Source organism: Gambusia affinis, linkage group LG20, assembly GCF_019740435.1.
Source record: "Gambusia affinis linkage group LG20, SWU_Gaff_1.0, whole genome shotgun sequence".
Taxonomy (NCBI): domain Eukaryota; kingdom Metazoa; phylum Chordata; class Actinopteri; order Cyprinodontiformes; family Poeciliidae; genus Gambusia; species Gambusia affinis.
The window spans coordinates 2,496,850-2,515,046 of record NC_057887.1 but is presented as its reverse complement, the minus strand read 5'-3'; the positions used below and the strand labels follow the sequence as shown (position 1 = coordinate 2,515,046).

At 42.5% G+C, this 18,197-nt stretch overlaps 1 protein-coding gene across 7 annotated transcripts in view; it reads right to left on the bottom strand.

Annotated features, from left to right (window-relative positions):
• The window catches only part of bahcc1b (BAH domain and coiled-coil containing 1b), an 87,331-nt gene that overhangs the window by 55,532 nt on the left and 13,602 nt on the right, over positions 1 to 18,197 (bottom strand). For 2 of the 7 annotated variants that reach the window (XM_044103611.1, XM_044103618.1), the window contains exons 1-2: positions 14,778 to 14,869; positions 8,704 to 9,086 (exon numbers count right to left, since the gene is read on the bottom strand). In XM_044103611.1, coding sequence (XP_043959546.1) covers positions 8,704 to 8,875 — 172 coding nt within the window. In that variant the 5' untranslated portion in view covers positions 8,876 to 9,086; positions 14,778 to 14,869. Of the gene's footprint in view, positions 1 to 8,703; positions 9,087 to 12,598; positions 12,823 to 14,716; positions 14,870 to 18,197 lie in introns of those variants that run through there. The other 5 variants (XM_044103616.1, XM_044103615.1, XM_044103617.1 and 2 more) reach the window with 4 other exon arrangements.

Here is an 18,197-nt window from a genome sequence, read left to right as displayed (position 1 = left end):
GGACATAGACTGGCCTGAATGGAGCCCATTACAATGTGAATGAGGCGAACGGGGTTGAAATGACTGGAATGGAGAAGAAAAAAGAAAAAAAAAACCACGGCAGCTGAGAACGAAGCGTTGAGTCAAGCAGGTCAGCTGAGTCAGGCGCAAACGTGACCTGTGGCGGCGCAGGCCCGGCTCAGGTGTTGGTCGTGATAAGGGGGTTGCAGCGGTTGCGGCCATGTCGCTTAGAGGCTTGTGGACCTGCAAGTCTGTGATGCGACTCTGCGTCAACACGGAATTGCCTTGGCCCCTCTGAACAGGAGCAACGTCATGAAAAACAGGCAATTAAGCTTGTGTTAAAGTTCCATTTCAGGCATCATGCAAGGTTTTCTTCATGCATTCTTGTCTACGGCTGAAAGCAGCGCCTTGTAAATGTACTGACGTCCAGTTTTTCAAATTTTGTGACCTTAAGATTGGAAACATCAATGGATTTCATCAGGATTTGATGTGACGGAGCGGTACAAAGTAGGGAAGGACAAAGCTACATGGATTTTTATGGCCTGTATTTGTGTCAAGACTCCAGAACCACCTTTGGCTGATGGGGGTTTTACTGTCTCTACTGACTTTACACATTTAGAGTTAAGTTTTTATTTTCTCATTCTTCACACCTCCAGTTCTGTCAGAATGGATGAAGAGCACCTGATGTATGTTTTACAAACATTTTGAAGTCTTGCAAAGCCAAGACTCGGCTGAACTTGGGTCAGGACTTTCAAAAGCCATTCTAACACCTGAGAATGCATCGACCTAAAAGGTTCTTTTGTAGTTCTGACTGTATGAAGACTTGCTCTGCAGGAAGGTAACTTCCAGGAGAGAATAGTCTCAAGTATTCTCCAGATTCAAACTCTCCACTATGCATGCAGAGAGTTCAGGGTACTAGTTTTCGTCACTACAAACCATTTTGCATTGTGGCCAAATGATTTTGTGTCATGATTAAAATGTTTCACAATATGTAAACAAAAATGGAGTGGGGTCAGCTTGCAGCGCTTGTAGGATTTCTTTTTTGTTGCTAGTAAAAGACCATGAGCCATTTCTCCCAATAGTGCTAGACTTGCACATCTGTTTTGGTTGTAATTACCCAGAATGCCCTGCGCTGTTGTTCACTTTATGCTTCTGGAGTGCTCTCCACTCCATTTGCAGTCACATATACATTTAAACTCACCAGAGTTCACTTCAACCAAACCTAAACCTGGATTTTTAGGCAGAACTTGCTCCTTTACACCTCAAACAAACCAAACTTTCTAGGCACACAGATTAATGTTGGACTAAACAGGGCTGGAGTGAATCTGCCTTTAGTTACCATTCATCCCTTTGACTTCTCTGATTAATGCTCCCCTTTATGAGCTGTCAGTTAAAGTGGATGTCCATGTGTTGATTGTCTCCATGATGCTAGACACCAAGGAACCTCTGAAGCCTTCACACTACATGCTGTGATTAACTGCTGTGATGGACTTTTTTTATCCAGGTAATTTCAAAAGAACACCAGATTTTATTTAAGGATTTCCAGTCCTTCAACAGAAGCGTTGAAATTGTAGTTGTGTGACGAATATTGCCTCCTCCCCTTTTTGACACCAGGCCAACTGTTTCAACAGAACTCTGAGTGAAGTGTTGTGCGATTGGTCAGACGTTTGTTGGTGTGGCTACCTACAAAGATTGACAAAATGGCTGACGTTTTATGAATGGAAACTGTAAAGTCGTCAACAGTGGAGGCTGTCCATAGAAAGGTGTGGCGCTCTCTTAAAATTCAAATTCAATTCAAATTCAGAAATACTTTATTAATCCCAAAGGGAAATTAAATGTTGTAGAAACTCATTAATCTAGATTCCTCAAAGAGCTATTGAAGATCATGATGGCTGTTGGCAGGAAAGATCTTCTGCAGCAGTCTGTACTGCACTAAATCTGAAGGAGCCTCTGACTGAAGATGCTCCGCCTTCCCAAGACAGTGTTGTGAAGAGGATGGTCAGGGTTGTCCACCACTTCTTTGATCCTATGAAGAATCCTATGTTGTGTGATGTACACTGAAATGAAAGGCGGTCTGGCACTGTGTGTGAAAGAAGCAAACACAAACTGGACCATGGGGCCCTTTAGTGGTATCAAAGTAAAGAGGGCTGAATCCAAAGGCACAACAAGACTTTTCAAAGTTATATTTATAAAAATGTTGATACCCAACTCTGAATATTCCTACCATTTCATGATTATGCAGATCTTTGTGTTTTTTTGTTTTTTTTTTTTATAAAATCCCATTAAAATGCATTGAATGTCAACATTCTCATTGGGTGTGAATGCTTTGCAAGGTCCTGTATTTGCAAATGAATGCGAGCGGCACCTCTTCCGACACAGAGCAAGAAGCTGTTTTAGCCTTGTGTTTAAAACATCATTTTTCCTCTCATTCCGCTGACTTCAAAGGCGCCTCGCTGAGCTCTCACTCCCTGTTGCCAAATCCTCCAAACGTTTCTGATTTAGTGAGCTGGCAGCGGGCCGAGCTGCCCCGGGACGGCCCGTTAACAACCGGCCATGTGGTGGGGAGAGAAAAGGAGAAGGGAGAAACAAACAAGGCAGTGTGGAAGGTGGGGGGGAGCAGACCGAAACTGAGACAGAAATGAGAGAAGTGCTGAGAGATGCAGGCCTGCTAACAACACAAGGAAGGAGAAAGGTTGCAGAGGGAGGCAGACGGAGACGGGAGATGGATATAAGAGGTGTGGGGATCGATTGAAAAGGGAGAAGAGAGCAGAGGCGAGCAGGGAGGAACATGGCTCTGAGGAGAAGGAGGAAGAGAAGGAGGAGGAGGAGGGCTGGAGCACCACTCGAAGAGCTGAGAGGAGCGAATGCCCTGGTGAAGGGGAAGTGAAAGAGGAAAGCAGAAGGGAGAGGAGGAGGGAGGAGCAAGGAGGAAAGTCTGGCCAGAAAGGGAAAGAAGAACAGGGAGGAGGAGGAGGAGGAGAAGAAGAAGAAGAAGAAGAGTGAAAGGGAAAGAGGCGACCACATGGACACAGGAAGTCTGGCGCTTTCCTCTTACATGCCAAGTCATCAGATGGCGGTGTGTGTTCACACCCCAGAGATGTCGCAACCAAACGCGCCCCATTCCCTTTCAAATCACTGCTACCAACAATAAGCAGCTGTTCTCCACTTGGAAGGGAGCTGGAGACGAGACAAAAGTCTTTCTGTCACAGAGACACTCGCTCTTTGGAGCAAACGTGAGTGTCACCCCTCCACCCCCCAAACTCCACCATCAAAGCCTCCATAATACACTTTTTCTTTATCTCTGCACTGATACCAGCCCTCAGGTGGCTCCAGTCTCTTACTCTCAGGTCAGCGTGATTAGTTGTGGTCATATACTCAAGAATCTTTTTAATGTATTTGCATAAAGTGGAATTTGAAATGGAAATGATTTTTTTTGTAGCTTCACCGGATAATTTTCTGACAATGCTGGATCTTAATGCCGAATTCCCTTTTTTTTTTCTTTTTTAAATCTGATTTGGTTTTTTTGCATCGACTTCCAAATACATCCGACTTTATTGTGATTTCCTGTGTGATCTGGAAACAACATAAAAGTGTCCGACGTGCGCAGTAGAGGGGGCAGTATCGTCACAAGTAGCGAATGGACTCAGTGTTTTGCCAACTCCCATAAAAAAGAAGTAGTGCTCAGTGTCTGCAGAAGTAGACGTGGATGCTAACGGTAGACCATCGCTTACAATTTTGTAGTTGTTGTCCTACCAGAGCCAGCAAGAGTAACAACTTAATCCTCATATGGTCTGCCATGGTGGTTGTTTTTCTTCCCGCTTACACGTATCAGTGTGCAGAATAGTGATGTATGTTGAGTATCAATGACATTGAAGTCGGATGAATGCGACTTGGCCATACAGACACAGGTCAGATTCGAAAAGATCGGATATATATTGGATTTAGGAACACATATCCAAGTGGCCTGGGTCCCGTTGGGAGAGTCTGTCAGTCAAACCTCTCTCACAGCGGGGCAGTAGAGGACAGTGGTTGATTTTTAGACCTTTGCTGAGGTAGATAAGATCGGCCTCACGTGTAAATGTTGGTCCATCACCGATCTCCCAAAATGAAGGAAATCAGGGCAGATTTATTATGAGCCTCCAATTTTCACTACAGCTAAAGGAATTGCTCTGAGGTTTTTTTCACCGCTCTTTACAACATTGGGATGACACGCTGATATTAGCTGGATTATAAGTTGAGATTGCGTAGCAAGCCTGCAGCCAGCTGCTTTACAGATGTGTTTGGTTTTTCATGGACAAAAATATTTCAAAGCAGACAAATTTAGCAGATTGCCAACTCTGTGCTCAGCAGCAGGTGAGGGAGGGGCAGAATTATGCTTGCTCCAAACTGCTGGAGAAAACACGGACCATCCCCAGCACTTTGTCAGGTATCACGACTTCAAACTGCAGACAATGGAGAAACTGTGTTGGCAGAAAACACACAATTGCCACATTTTTGAATGCTGCCACATTGATTGCACTCTTCTTTTTTATTTGCATCATCTCGGTGTTCCCACAAAACATCAGTGTGGTATAGCATCTCCAGCACAATGATACAAATCAAGTGTTGTCAAGAATGGAAAAAGTCCACAAATTAACCAAATACAATACATGACACTTGAAAAATATTCCCCATGCTAAATCTTGCACCAAGCAGCCCCATGCAGTTTTGATTTAAATGCACATTTTTTTTAAATGCATTTTCTTTTTCTAAACCATTGTCTACTAGAATTTCTTCCTGGTAGTTCAGTACAGTTGACCATGGCATAGTATTGATTACATTTGGGTCGTAATCAATTTTTTTCCTCCCTTTTGAATTAAACCAACCTGACAGTTTACACTCCTCTCCCTCCAGCCTTGGCTCGGCTGGCTGCAGCCCTCACCAGCTGTCTCCTCCAGGCAGGGGGTCGTCTGGCACGCTGCACCAGAGATGTGCCCCCTTGTACCCAGAGTAGAATGGGTAGGGGTTCGGGAGCGGGGGTGGACAATTCTTCTGACTGGGATTTATCCACTGACTACTTCTGACTCAGCTCTCTGTGTCCCAATCACACAGAAACACACACTCACACACAAACAGCCAGGCGTCTCCTCTCTTGCTTTCACTCACTCAGACTCTTAAGAGGCGTAGGATACGCTGGCCCGGGGAGTCGGGGGAAGACGGCTACTGGGTGCTGTCAGGCGGTGGTAATCTGACTGGATTACCAACCAGGTGGAAAGATTCAGACCATCTCCTTCCCACCCACTTACACCCCCATCCCCCCTTCTCTTGTTCTTCCATTGCCGTTTCAGCGTTGCTCGTCATCTCATCACTTTTCTGGCTTAACACAATGACACGCACTCACAGAGACTCCCGAAATTCCATGCACAAAAACAGCCAGCACGTACAGAGGGGAAGTAATGAAGGGGTGTGTGTCGCACACGCCGGCGTTACGATCAAAGTCAAGAAACTTCCAAGAGCCCACGAGATTTTTTTTTCTTTTCCAGGCGTGATCACGATGAGCGGATAGGGGCGCAGATATTCGGCGCAGGATCTGGAGTTTGGTGAACAAGACTCAACATGAAGGGAATCAGAGCAGGAGAGAGGCAAGACACAATCAACTGGGAGGTTATCTACTCTGACAACACAAGGAGGAACTGAGAATATGAACCCTACAGAGTTGAGAACGAGTGTTTGTGTAGCATGACACTAATGTAAACTCCAATACAAGGTCACACACACACATTACACACGCGCGCACACGCACACATGCACACGCACAACCATGTAAACAAAAACCGTCTGCTGTCTGGGAAGTAACACACCTGTTCAATGACAAGCACTGCCACTCCCTCCACAATACTGCACACCTGTGCTACTTCAGGCTAAACCTAACCTTAATCTCACACACGCAATACACACGCAAAATACACACGCAAACACACGCAGTGAGGCGACTGCTGCCAGGGGCTAACATCACAGAGCAGGGAAGAAAAAGAAGAAAACGGGAGAAGTGAATAAAAGCCAACAGGGTAAAGACAGGGAGGAGAGAGGGAGGCAGACAGACGGACGGACAGGCACAAAGGCTTTCCCAGCGCTCCTATCAGTAATCTGAACGCCTGCGTAATATCATTGTGGGGCTGAGTCTTATGGTGCTGGTATGCGTCTGTCATTCCACCACTTTGTCAAGAGAAACCATATTCAAGCAGACACCATGCTGATCTAAATGAGAGGCTTTGGCAAATTGATGGATTGCAGGTTCTCTGGAATATGAAGAAAAAGCAGATCTGGGGAGTCTATTTTTTTTATTTTATTTTTTTTCTTTGAATTTTTCTAAGCGACACAGCGAGTCTGGTGAGACGTGGATGTGTGTGTGTCTTTTTTTTTTACAAAAATCTGAAAGAACCCCACCGCTCCCTTATCCCCCCATTCCTCCTCCTGCTCTTCTACGCCCAACTCCACATCATATCTACCCCCTGTGCCGAGGCCTAGGGCCAGGCGTACAGCTCCCCGAGTCTCTGAGGGGGGCGAGGACAAAGGTAACCCCCCCAGCCCATCTCATTCTAACCTCAAACCAAACACACACGTACACACGTATCCAGTTCCCCCACCCCCCACCCCTAAACAACAATCCTCCATGCCCATCATGTCAGTCAGAACCCCATAAGGGACATGCATGGAGAGTCTGAATATGTGGAATCTCAATACAGTGTCATGCACCTTGAGACGCAGTCAGAGACCCTCTTGAATATATTTCAATAGCATTATCACCCTAAATTACAATGCTTACTCCCCCTGCCCCTACCACAGCCCACCACCTTTTAACATTACCAAATCAATTTTAAAATAGGCTGTAATGCATGGCATGCCAGCGAGCAACAATATCAGTCAAATGGGCATTTCAATTGTTTTGCAAGACAAATGAGAGTTAATGATTGGCCCAAGAATTACATGGAGTGTTTCTTTTGCTTGAATAATTTTTGTCAAATTTCTGAAAAAAAAAAATAATAATAATAAAAAAAAAATAGGCTCATCATGTATGTTTAAAAGTAATCATTTAGATTCAGGGAATCTGAGTCAAGAAGCTTTATCCTGTCAAGCATTCTTCCAAAAGCAATGACGTCCCCCCCCCCATCACTGTTAAAATCTCCACAATTATATATTCTACATTACACAGATTAGTAATTAAAATTAACATGAAATGTCTATAGATTTATATAAAGGTTGCTCAGCAGGAGATGTGACACTTGACACATTTATACTTGAAGATTAGAAAATGCATCAGTAGAAGGTGGAATATATATACATATACATATATATATATATATATATATATATATATATATATATATATATATATATATATATATATATATATATATATATATATATATATATTTTCTTATTTTTAATATAAAAAGTATATAAAAGAATATCATTTGTTGAAAGGTATATTGTGAGGTAGTTCATATTTTGTATATTATACAAATATTAAACATAAAATTATGTGAAGATGAATGCACATTTTTAGAATGAAGTCTCTAGAAGCATATATAATTCTATAGATCATTATATATAGGTTGCTAGCATATATATATATATATATATATATATATATATATATATATATATATATATATATATATATATATATACATATACATATATATATATATATATATAAACGGACAGGACTGTAGGTCTGTCGGCTGCTGTGTTAAGAATAGTTGTACGTGAAGACAGAGTTGAAGCGTTGTGGGTCCTACACACACCAGACGCACCGGACTCTCGGTACCAGTGTCTCTTAAAGAACCAGGTCCACTTCAAAATAACAACCGGCGGATTGTTCTGTCCGAACTGGATCCCAATCATCCGGTCACTCCAAGGACTTTATATGCAATTAAAGATTTCAGCAATAATTTTCTTTCTTCCTCCCCCCCTCCGTACACACACACCCACGCACACACCTACACACACAGACACACACCCCTCCCTCATTGTAGCAGGATACCAAAGCTACTTGTTAAATCTAATGCATGCACTGTCAACCCATTCGCACCCCGTCACATCCCCGCTCAATATAGAGACCGGATTTTCTAGTATTAGCCACAACTCCTCTTCACCCCCACACACTCCTCTACGTTTGGGATCAGTACACACCAGCATGTGACCCGAACCTTCACCTCAGAACGGCAAAAATTTTACTTTATAACAAATTGTTGTTCTTATATTAAATGAGCCATTCGGCTCATTAATTATCAATTGATGAGTCCCGTAGAAATGTATGACAAGAGCGTGCTGTTGGTTATTCATCTCTTCTTGGACTAAACTAAATCATACTTGATTTTTTTTAAATTATTATTATTATTATTATGAGATTGAAGTACAAAGTAAATAAAACACCAGTCTGCGTTGTAAATGTTAAACTGGGTCTTGTGTAAAAACGGGCAGCTTTCTGCGGCCGATAAAATAATCTTCTCTCTCCCTTTGATTACCACACAAAAATCGCAGATTTCCATTCTACATTCTAGTTCAAAGTTGTTTTTAAGTCAGCATTAAAACTATGCAACAGCAAGCGCTGAGAAAAATATTGCATCAAACTTTCACACAGCAAAAAAAATACATAAATACATAAATAAAAAATAAAAACAAAACACAAAAACAACAAGCGCGTTTAGAAGCACCGACCTGAGTGCGGACCCATGGGTAGGTGGGATGAGTAGTATTTCGCGGGCTGGAAGTGCGCCGGGTGCTGCACGGAGCTGTGGCCGCCCGGCGCTATCCGAGACGCGGCGCTGTGCACCAGGGCGCTGCGCTCTGTCAGGAGGTGGTGCGGCGGGGCGAAATCGCGGCTTTCCATCCCGATGAGAAGCGAGTAAATCCCCACAAAATCCAAAGTAAAAAATAAAAAAAATAAAAATTAAAAAAAATCCAGAGGCACTGAAGGTTTCAGGCACCCAGCGCCCCAAAAGAAGAAAAGAAAATATAATAGTAATCCCTTTTTATGAACTTCGCGCTCCCTTCGCTGTGTGGAGCGCAGTGCACGGCAGAAACGGAGTCCCCGACATGTCCTGCGGAAAGAGAGAGAGAAGGAGGGAGAAGGAGAGAGAAGGAGAGAGAAAGAGAGGGAGAGAGAGAGAGAGCAGGGGACAAGTCAGAACCAGGCGGTGATGTTTCGCTGGAGGAAAGGCTGAGAGACAGCCACTGTTGAAGTTTACACAAACAAGCATTCTTCATTAACGGGGAAAAACATCTCTAAAACAGCAGCATTATATCCTAACTTGACTGTCTGCACGACAGTCAAGTTACGCACTGCTTCATGAAGGTAAGCAGTGCGTATGGAAACAGACTCGCTTGGCTTTACATTGCACAACATGCACAGGCACACACACACACACTCTCTCTCTCACACACGCTTACACACACAAACACACGCACACATACACACAAACACACTACTATTCTTCCACTCATATGACAGAACAAAAGGTAAATAAACAGACAGGAGCGCAAAGAATGGAGAGAAAACGGCACGTTTGGCCCAGACACCAAACAACCCATTCACACGCAGCAACAGCAACAGCAGCAGCAGCAGCAGACAGTCCTGATTGGGGTTGGACGAGGCTTTTTGTCGATTGGTAGCTTGGAAATGTTTCGTCCACGCAGACTCAACAAGGACTGGACCGAATCTTGCGCAAAAACAGCAATAATAATAATAATAATAATAATAATAATAATAATAATAATAATAATAATAATAATAATAATAATAATAATAATAATAATAATAATAATAATAATAAACCAACAAAACAATCTGCAATCCTCTAGATTTTGTGTTTGCACGCCAAACGGAGTGTCGCTCTCAGAATTGCGGTTATATGTAAACTGAGTTTGAGGCATTTTTGCATGTTAGATTGAGTCAGGCGATATGAAGTCATGTCATGTTAAAGAAAAATATTACCATATTAAGATGAAAACAGCAAATCTTCCATATATATATATATATATATATATATATATATATATATATATATATATATATATATATATATATATATATATATATATATATATATATATATATATATATATATATATATATATATATATATATATATATCCCTGTTTCTGTCCTTCGTACAGACCCTTTACTTTAGTGAGGCTCTCTGAGATGCGACCACAGGAACAGAGTCCCACGCAGCGCACCTCCATCTATTACCTCTTCCAATGCATGGCACGTCCATCTAACACTTTGTAGATGCTGATCGCACCTCTACCTCACAGGAACCGACGATAAAAGGGAACAAAGAAAATACCAAATGCTCTGGTGGACCAGGACTGGTTTTATGAAGTTCCATGAGCCTCACACACACACACACACCTACACACACACACACACACACACACACACACACACACACACGCTGTCTTTCACAAACACACGTTAACTATTACTAACTTATTTATTTATTTATTTATTTTAAGAGGAAAATTGACCACAGTTCATTGGAGCTAACAGATCCAGCTTTCATGAATGTGCGCGCCTTGTGCGTAAAAACCCTGACGTACAACGTATAAATATACATCCAAGCGTCTTTTCCCGAATTCAGAGCGCACTTAAATTATTAAATTTCCTTTTTGTTTGAGAGCCTAGCGTTAGTTCTGCGGTGCATATCTGGTCGGCAGCGCTGGGAGAAATAAAAGGGTAAAAAAAAAAAAAAAAAAAAAAGAAGTGTGTGTGTGGGATGGAGGGGGTGAGTGGTGGAGGTGGTGGTGGTGGAGATGAACGCAAAATGGGCTCCTCACTCTTCTTTCTCCGGGGCCCTAAGGCTGTGAGAAACAATGGCCCTTCTCCGCGGGGGCATCAATCACACACCACTCTCCTCTCTGACGTTTGTCTATAGGTTTTTTACATTTTCGGCCCATAAACACACGTCTCAGGGTGTTTACATTCCACGTCAACAGAGAAGCCACTCAGGGCCCCCGCGTCCAACAACAATCTCCGACTCTAAATCCACGCAAACAGGAACGGTACGAGCAAGATTTAAAAGAAGGAAGGAAAGGAGGAAAGAAGGAAAGGAGGAAAGAAGGAAAGGAGGAAAGAAGGAAAGAAAGAAAGAAAGAAAGAAAGAAAGAAAGAAAGAAAGAAAGAAAGAAAGAAAGAAAGAAAGAAAGAAAGAAAGAAAGAAAGAAAGAAAGAAAGAAAGAAAGAAAGAAAGAAAGAAAGAAAGAAAGAAAGAAAGAAAGAAAGAAAGAAAGAAAGAAAAAATTGGAGCTGTTGCGGTGCGCGTTTTAAAGGCAGCCAACGTGGAAAGGCTTCAGGACTTCCTACCATCAGACACACAAAGAGACAGGGAAAGAGGTCAAACTATCGTCAGACTAAAGTAACCCACTGCTGGTCAAGGCGACATTACATGAACTTTGCACAAAAGACAGAAAATCTGCAAAGGATTGTGGCTGACAGATCTCGTGCAGTTGCGGTTTCGGGCAAAAAAAAAAAACAAAAACAAAAAAAAAAAAACAGAGAGCCTCTTTGTGCTCTCTTTTTATTTTTATTGTTTTTAATAGGAACATTAAACCATAAATATATTGACCTTTGCACACACAGGTCAATATATTTAAATTAAATATATATTTAAAAAAAGCTTTAAATTATTGAATTAGCTCGGGTTTTCGGAGATGTGTGTGTGTGTGTGTGTGTGTGTGTGTGTGTGTGTGTGTGTGTGTGTGTGTGTGTGTGTGTGTGTGTGTGTGTGTGTGTGTGTATGTGTGTGTGCATGCGTGTGTGGGGTGGCGTGGTGAGAGTATCCTGCTGCATTTGACAATTTTTTTAATAAAATAAAGTCCAAAGCAGAAGTGACGCACCGGGTGAGAAAAGCAAGAGGCCAGTCCGGAGCGGGGAGAGGCGAACCCGGGCTGCAGCCGAAGACAGCCCCGGCGTTTTCCTCAGCGCTTAAAAGCCGAGGGAGCACTGCAGTCTTCACACACACACACGCGCGCACACACACACACACACACACACACACACACACACACACACACACACACACACGCATACCCTCACTGACACACACATCACAGGAAACTATACGAAAAGACTGAATTTACATTTTAAATTCAAGCTCTGGCGTGGTGGGCTATAAATGATTTAGAGAAACTGCAGGTAATTTGTGCCTTGAGGAGAGATCAAAACAAAAAGTGACACACGCGCGCGCGCGAGCACAGACACACAGACACACACACACAGCTAAGTGCTGCTGCTGCACACTGGTCAGGAGAGGGTGGTTAATATACGGGATGAACGCTTTAAAACACTGCTGTCTGTCGTCTGGGTGAATCGGAATAAAGACAGTCGACTGTTTTTATCCCGCTTCTCCCCACCAGCCCGCATCTTCCAGTCTCCAGTTCTGTTTTACTGTAAAGGCGTCATTTCCCCCTCAGCCTTCCTTAGAAAGGTGAAGCCTAATTTTAAAGACGGCTAATTTAAGGTAACAGTCCGCTCTCCGCGGAAGAAGCGAACTAAACGCGATATTCGCCGCACGTACGACAGAAAGTGTAATGAAATCATTTGACGACTTACTGCTAACTTAGATCCGTTGCTCGGCGATGAGGGCGAAAAATGAAAGGAGAAAAGAAAGAAAGAAAAAAAAGTAGAAAAATATTCAAAGTGAAAATCCCCGAGTCGCCCAGATGAAACATGTGGGATTGATTACATCCTAACGCCGCTGCCTCTGCAGACTGCGCTGGTGTGTGCGCTCAGCTGAGGTATGGGAGAGACGCATCATAGAAGTTCAGGCTTGTAGTGAATCGGGGCTCGTTCATGCAGCCGGAGACTCAGACACGCCGGGAGGAGGAGGAGGAGGAGGAGGAGGAGGAGGAGGGTGGAGAGGGGTGGAGGAGGTTGAAGGGGTGTGTGCGCGGGGAGGAGTGGACGCGCAGGCCTATTGGTTTGAGGACGACAATGTGAAAGCGTGCCCGTGAGGCGCTCCTCCTCCCCCGCAACCCTTTACGCACGCACACACACACACACACACGCACACACCCACACACACACTCTCTCTCACACACACACACACACACACACACACACACACACGCACGCACACAGAGAGAAGCACTACTACCACCACCGCTACCCTCCCTTCCGACGGTAAACACAGGCTGCTATTGGCTGCTGCCGGGAGCCAATGAGGGAGCCTCCGGAGCCGCGGAGCGAAACGGCGGGCGTTTGATTTGCAACCCTCGGCGCGCTGCGTGCTGGAGCAAATGCGAGGAGACAAGCGGCACAGCTCGGCGCTGCCTGTCACACACAGAGCGGAGAGGAGCCGGCGCGAGTCTGCGAAAAACAGCATCCAGCTCTCATTCCGCGGGATCCCGCTGCAGCGGAGCTCCAAGTGGGCTCTGATTGGGCCCGGGTCGTTATTTTTGTGGCGTGTCGGCGGTGATGTGATCGTTTTATTTCCACTGATGCTCCTTTGGGGAAATCTACTTTTTACGTTTGATTTGAGCCCCCCCTGCACGCGTGTGCCCTGATTAAACACAATATGTGTGCTCTGCCCGTAAAGAGGGAATTTTGTAGGATATTATATGGGTCGTTAAAACGATCTAAATTTGAATAGGTCACAGTAATTTGTGTGTGTTTATGCGGAGTGCTCACTGTGCGCGAGTCTAAAACTTTGTACGTATTACATCACAACAAGCGCAATATTTATTTTTCATTTTGATTTGCCGACACTGGCGGTCACGCGGCTTTAAGCTTCAGTTTATCAAATGAGTCTCGGTGAAAAACGGCATTTGTTTTAATTACAAGCTTTTACCCTTTTTTTCCCAACGAGAGACATTAAAGTTTCTGAATTTTAAAAAAAAATTGTTCTAAATTATTCAGTCATATTTTCTGTAAATGAGCAGTAAAAATCAAGGGAAATTAGACATTTACTTTAAAGAGCGTAATAGCAGGAGCAGAAACAGACTGTTCATTCCATGACTGCGTTTTGAACTCGTACTTAAACATGTGACAACCAACACAAACTGAACTCTTGACAAACATTTTTAAGCTAGCTACTGCGTGACTTGGGTCGACAACGATCACATATTGAGATGAAAGCTTCTGTTGAAGTTGTTGTGTGAACATGAATTCCACTTTAATGTTTTTGGTGGATTATCAACCGTGTCTGAACTTATGAATAATTGTAGAGGACAAAAGTCATGTGGTGCAACATGAATATAACGTTCGGACGGCATTAAATATAACCAATACGTTATTTAGGCCTACGTATTACTTTTAACGACAACTAAGTGCTTACATTGGTCACTTTATCTTGGTAATAAATCCTAAAAAGCAAACATATCGCCAAGAATTTAACCAATAACTGTGGTTCAGTTAATTTTTTATTTCATTCATCGTGTGCAGCGTTGTGTGGTTGTTTAGAAAGCTTCCGCCTTGTTAGCACTAGATTTGTGCTAATGATAACGTCAAGTTTGCTAGCAAGCTGTACTCTTGGTGCGTTCTTTTTGTCAATAAAAGTTCAATATTCTGACTTTTCAATTATAAGTACAACAGGAATGCCACCTAATGCAGGAATTCACAATAATGTTGAACATTTGAGGTTGTAGAGCAGTAAACCGGAAGCAGGCATAGTAAACTGTAACATACATTAGCTTAAACATGTACAATGAATAGACATTGTTACAGGCGTACATTGTTAAATGTACCGAAACAAACAACAGCACTGATGTTCCAACTTGCAACCAGAACTCACTTAACCCGCATTGGAAGCCATTTCCTCATGTAATATGTACTGAGATGTCCGAAACAACTGGACGATATACCATTTGCCATCCAAGCTCTTGTTGCCAGGGAAACGGTTTACATGGAAGCTCATTAGAAAATATATTAAAAGTTCCTAATTATGCCTATAGAATTTTATATTATAATCACAAACCAAGTAATAAAAAATTTACATGCAAAAATCTGTTAAATTTTTTTTTTTCTATTTGAGTGAGTACATTTCAAAAACTAGAAGGAAATTAACTAAACTATCAAAATAAAGCTTTTAATCTTACATAATTTCTAACCGTAACCGCTGATTGAGATTTACACTGAAAAGGTGTGTGCAAGTGCTTTCATCAATTTTATTGTTTATATTTGGCCAGTTTGTTTTATCAGCGTATTGGCCGGACTTTTTCTTCAGTGCAGACTTATTATTATGAAATAAGACTGTTTTATGACCTGCAATGCTCGTAATGCTTGGGGCATTTGGAGCAAATGATGCAATTTAAGTGTATTAAAGTTTAAACATTTTTTAAATATAAACGATCAACTCAGTTTGCTACTTTCAGGCCTCTTATATTCATAACTTTTATTTTCTAAAAGGGAAGTTAACAAAGGAGAAATCTCGAATCAATGTATAACATGTTTACTTATTAAAAATATAGTTACATGCGTTTATTTACAGTTATGTATGTTTGTGTCATTATGTTTTCGTTCACTGTGAGATACTTTTAATTAAATTAATCTGGAATTCTGCTACAGCTTTCAATTTTGCTTTGCCCTCTGTCCTCTGAAAACTTTTTGGAGTCACCCCAAAAGTTTAATCCCAAACAAAACATTTGGCTTAATGTAGCCACATGTTGGGGAGGTTTATGTGTTACACGCAGAAGGCTAAAGAAATAGACAACTGTACATTTAAATTCCATATATTTACCTGTCTCTTGCTTCCCCCACTTCCCCTCTCTCGCTCGCTCTCTTTCACACACACAAACACACACACAGTCACACAGGACAAATTGAATCAGTGCATAATTTGAAAGCGTTACTGTCCTCCGGGTTAGCCCAGCGCATGGTTCACTAATTTAGCCAATTAAAAGTGGAAGGATATGGGCTTGTGTGTGTGCTTCCATGTCGAAATATATGAGCTGCTACGGGCTAATATTCCAGTGCAGCTTTTTTTTCTTTTTTTTTTCTTTTTTTTTTTTTGTTTATATCCGTCCAGGCAAAGGGTTAAAACTCCGGGGTTGTTCGGCCCAGCGAGACTCCTCATTGGCTGGCGAGTTGCCAGCACGCTGTCAATCAGCGAGTGTAAACAAGGCTCTGATTGGCTGTTGGCCAGTCCGCACTGGGCTGCCTGAAAAAAGCAATTACTGCCCCTGCGGTTTCAAGGCGCCCCCAGCGCCGAACGATGAAAGGAGATAAGGAGGGGCGGTTTCAAGGCGCCCTCCACCTCCCTCCGCACGGCGAACCCCGTTGGCCCCAGAGCAAAAGGAGAGTCAAGAGTGACTAAATCAAAGGGAAGACGGCAGAAAAAGGGGGGAAATTACACGTTGTATTAAACGTGGAGGCTAGATCCGCGCAACACAGCAGAAACAACTCCAGAGAGTGGAGGAAAACCAGGAAAACAGCGATGGCTCTGCCGAGAATTAAGGGGATTTTTTCCCCCACAACAAATAGAGGAAGAAAGTCATTTGTTGTTGTTTTTGTTTTTGTTGTCGGTAAAGGGAGACAGCGGGGGAAATAGTAAGATTTTCTCTTTAGTGCCGAAAATACAGAAATTTAGATCCGCGTCCAAACTCTCACGTGCGCTCGCGACGAAAACAAATCTCTTCTTTTTGTTCTTTGTTTCTCTCTCTCCCTCTTCTTTTTTTATTGCCGGTGATTCAATAAGTGGAAATATCCGAGTTTAGGCCACACGGGAGCTTAAATAGTCGGTGAGTTGGAATAATAAACTAAATGATAAATGGCTTACAACGGCTCACGACCTGAACTTTAGTGATAGCCTAAAATGACTTATTTTTCCCCCCTACTGTAGCTTAATAGCCTAATTGTAGTTGACTAGATCTGATGTGTTTGATTTTATGTGTATTTATAACAATATAGCTGCATTGCAGAAACAGTAATAAGCCAAGAAGGAGTTTTGTGGGGGGGTGGTGCTAAAATTAAGTACATTTTAGCACATGTACTTAATTAAGTTTTAATTATACATATTTATTTAAAATATATATTTTAAATTGTTTACACTCTATCATGTTAGCTTTCCTCAAAAACAAAATCCTGAATTTACCTATAGATATTTTTCAGTGGGCGGTTTACAGCAGAGAACAGTCAGGCTGTTTCTACATGTTAGTATCAACTTCATAAAAGTTATAAACGGTCACAAACAGAGCCGGAGCTAAAGGCTGCTGTGCTGGAACAACAATTCGAGTCCTCATCAAGCTAAGACTATTAGCAGCAGCACTAACGCGGAAGTCAAACTTGATATGGATTTTGTCACCGTGTAAAATCTGGTGACGTTTAATGCACCAAGATAACCGAACTGTGCAAACTGAATGCTGAGTTCATACATTCGATTTTACACTCCATCATAGTCAATTTACCAAGATTTACTGTGTCAACAAACAGCATAGTTAGAAGCTGGTTGATTTATTTATCTCAGAATTTAAATAAGGCAAAACAAAAAATAAAAAAGTGAATTTTGGAATTTTATCTCTGCAATTTATCTGTTAAGCCACAACAACAACAAAACCACTCTCTACCCAAAAAAACTGTTCGCTAATTCTCTCACCGGTTTATTTGTCCTTCCCCCGGTTTGTTTTAACGGCGCAGCGTTAGAGCAGATCCCGCCGCCTGCCTGCTATTTTAGCTGAACTTGTCCAGAACTGACAACACGGAGCATGCACCTCATAAAGCACACACCCGGCCTGTTCCAGCTTACGTCCATTTACATTAAAATACAGGCTCTCTGCAGCGCTGCGGACCTCCTGGCCCCCCGGCCCCTCGGCCCCCGAGCACAAGCTGGGCTCCGCAGCTCATCTACGGCTTATAAAACTGAATGCACGGAGAGTTAATTGATACTATTAAAATCAAATAAGGACAAAGCTAGAGGATATTTGCTATGGTGTCGTAGCGGCCTGCATGTCCAAGCTTCTTTTCTGCCATCACACACACACGCACACACACACACACACACGCACACACGCACACACATCCTGTTTGTAGCGTCTGTTTGCAAAACCTTCCACAGTGTGCAAAGGCAATGTTTTAAAAGGTAAACAGAGCACTGACACACTGTAATTCTAGTTCATTTTTTCCACATCATTTTCAGGGACACAAACGCGTCTCTGTTTAAACGGGGCTGAATTTGTTCGGTCTCTATGCTCGTTGACGCAACTTCCCAAGAGTTGCA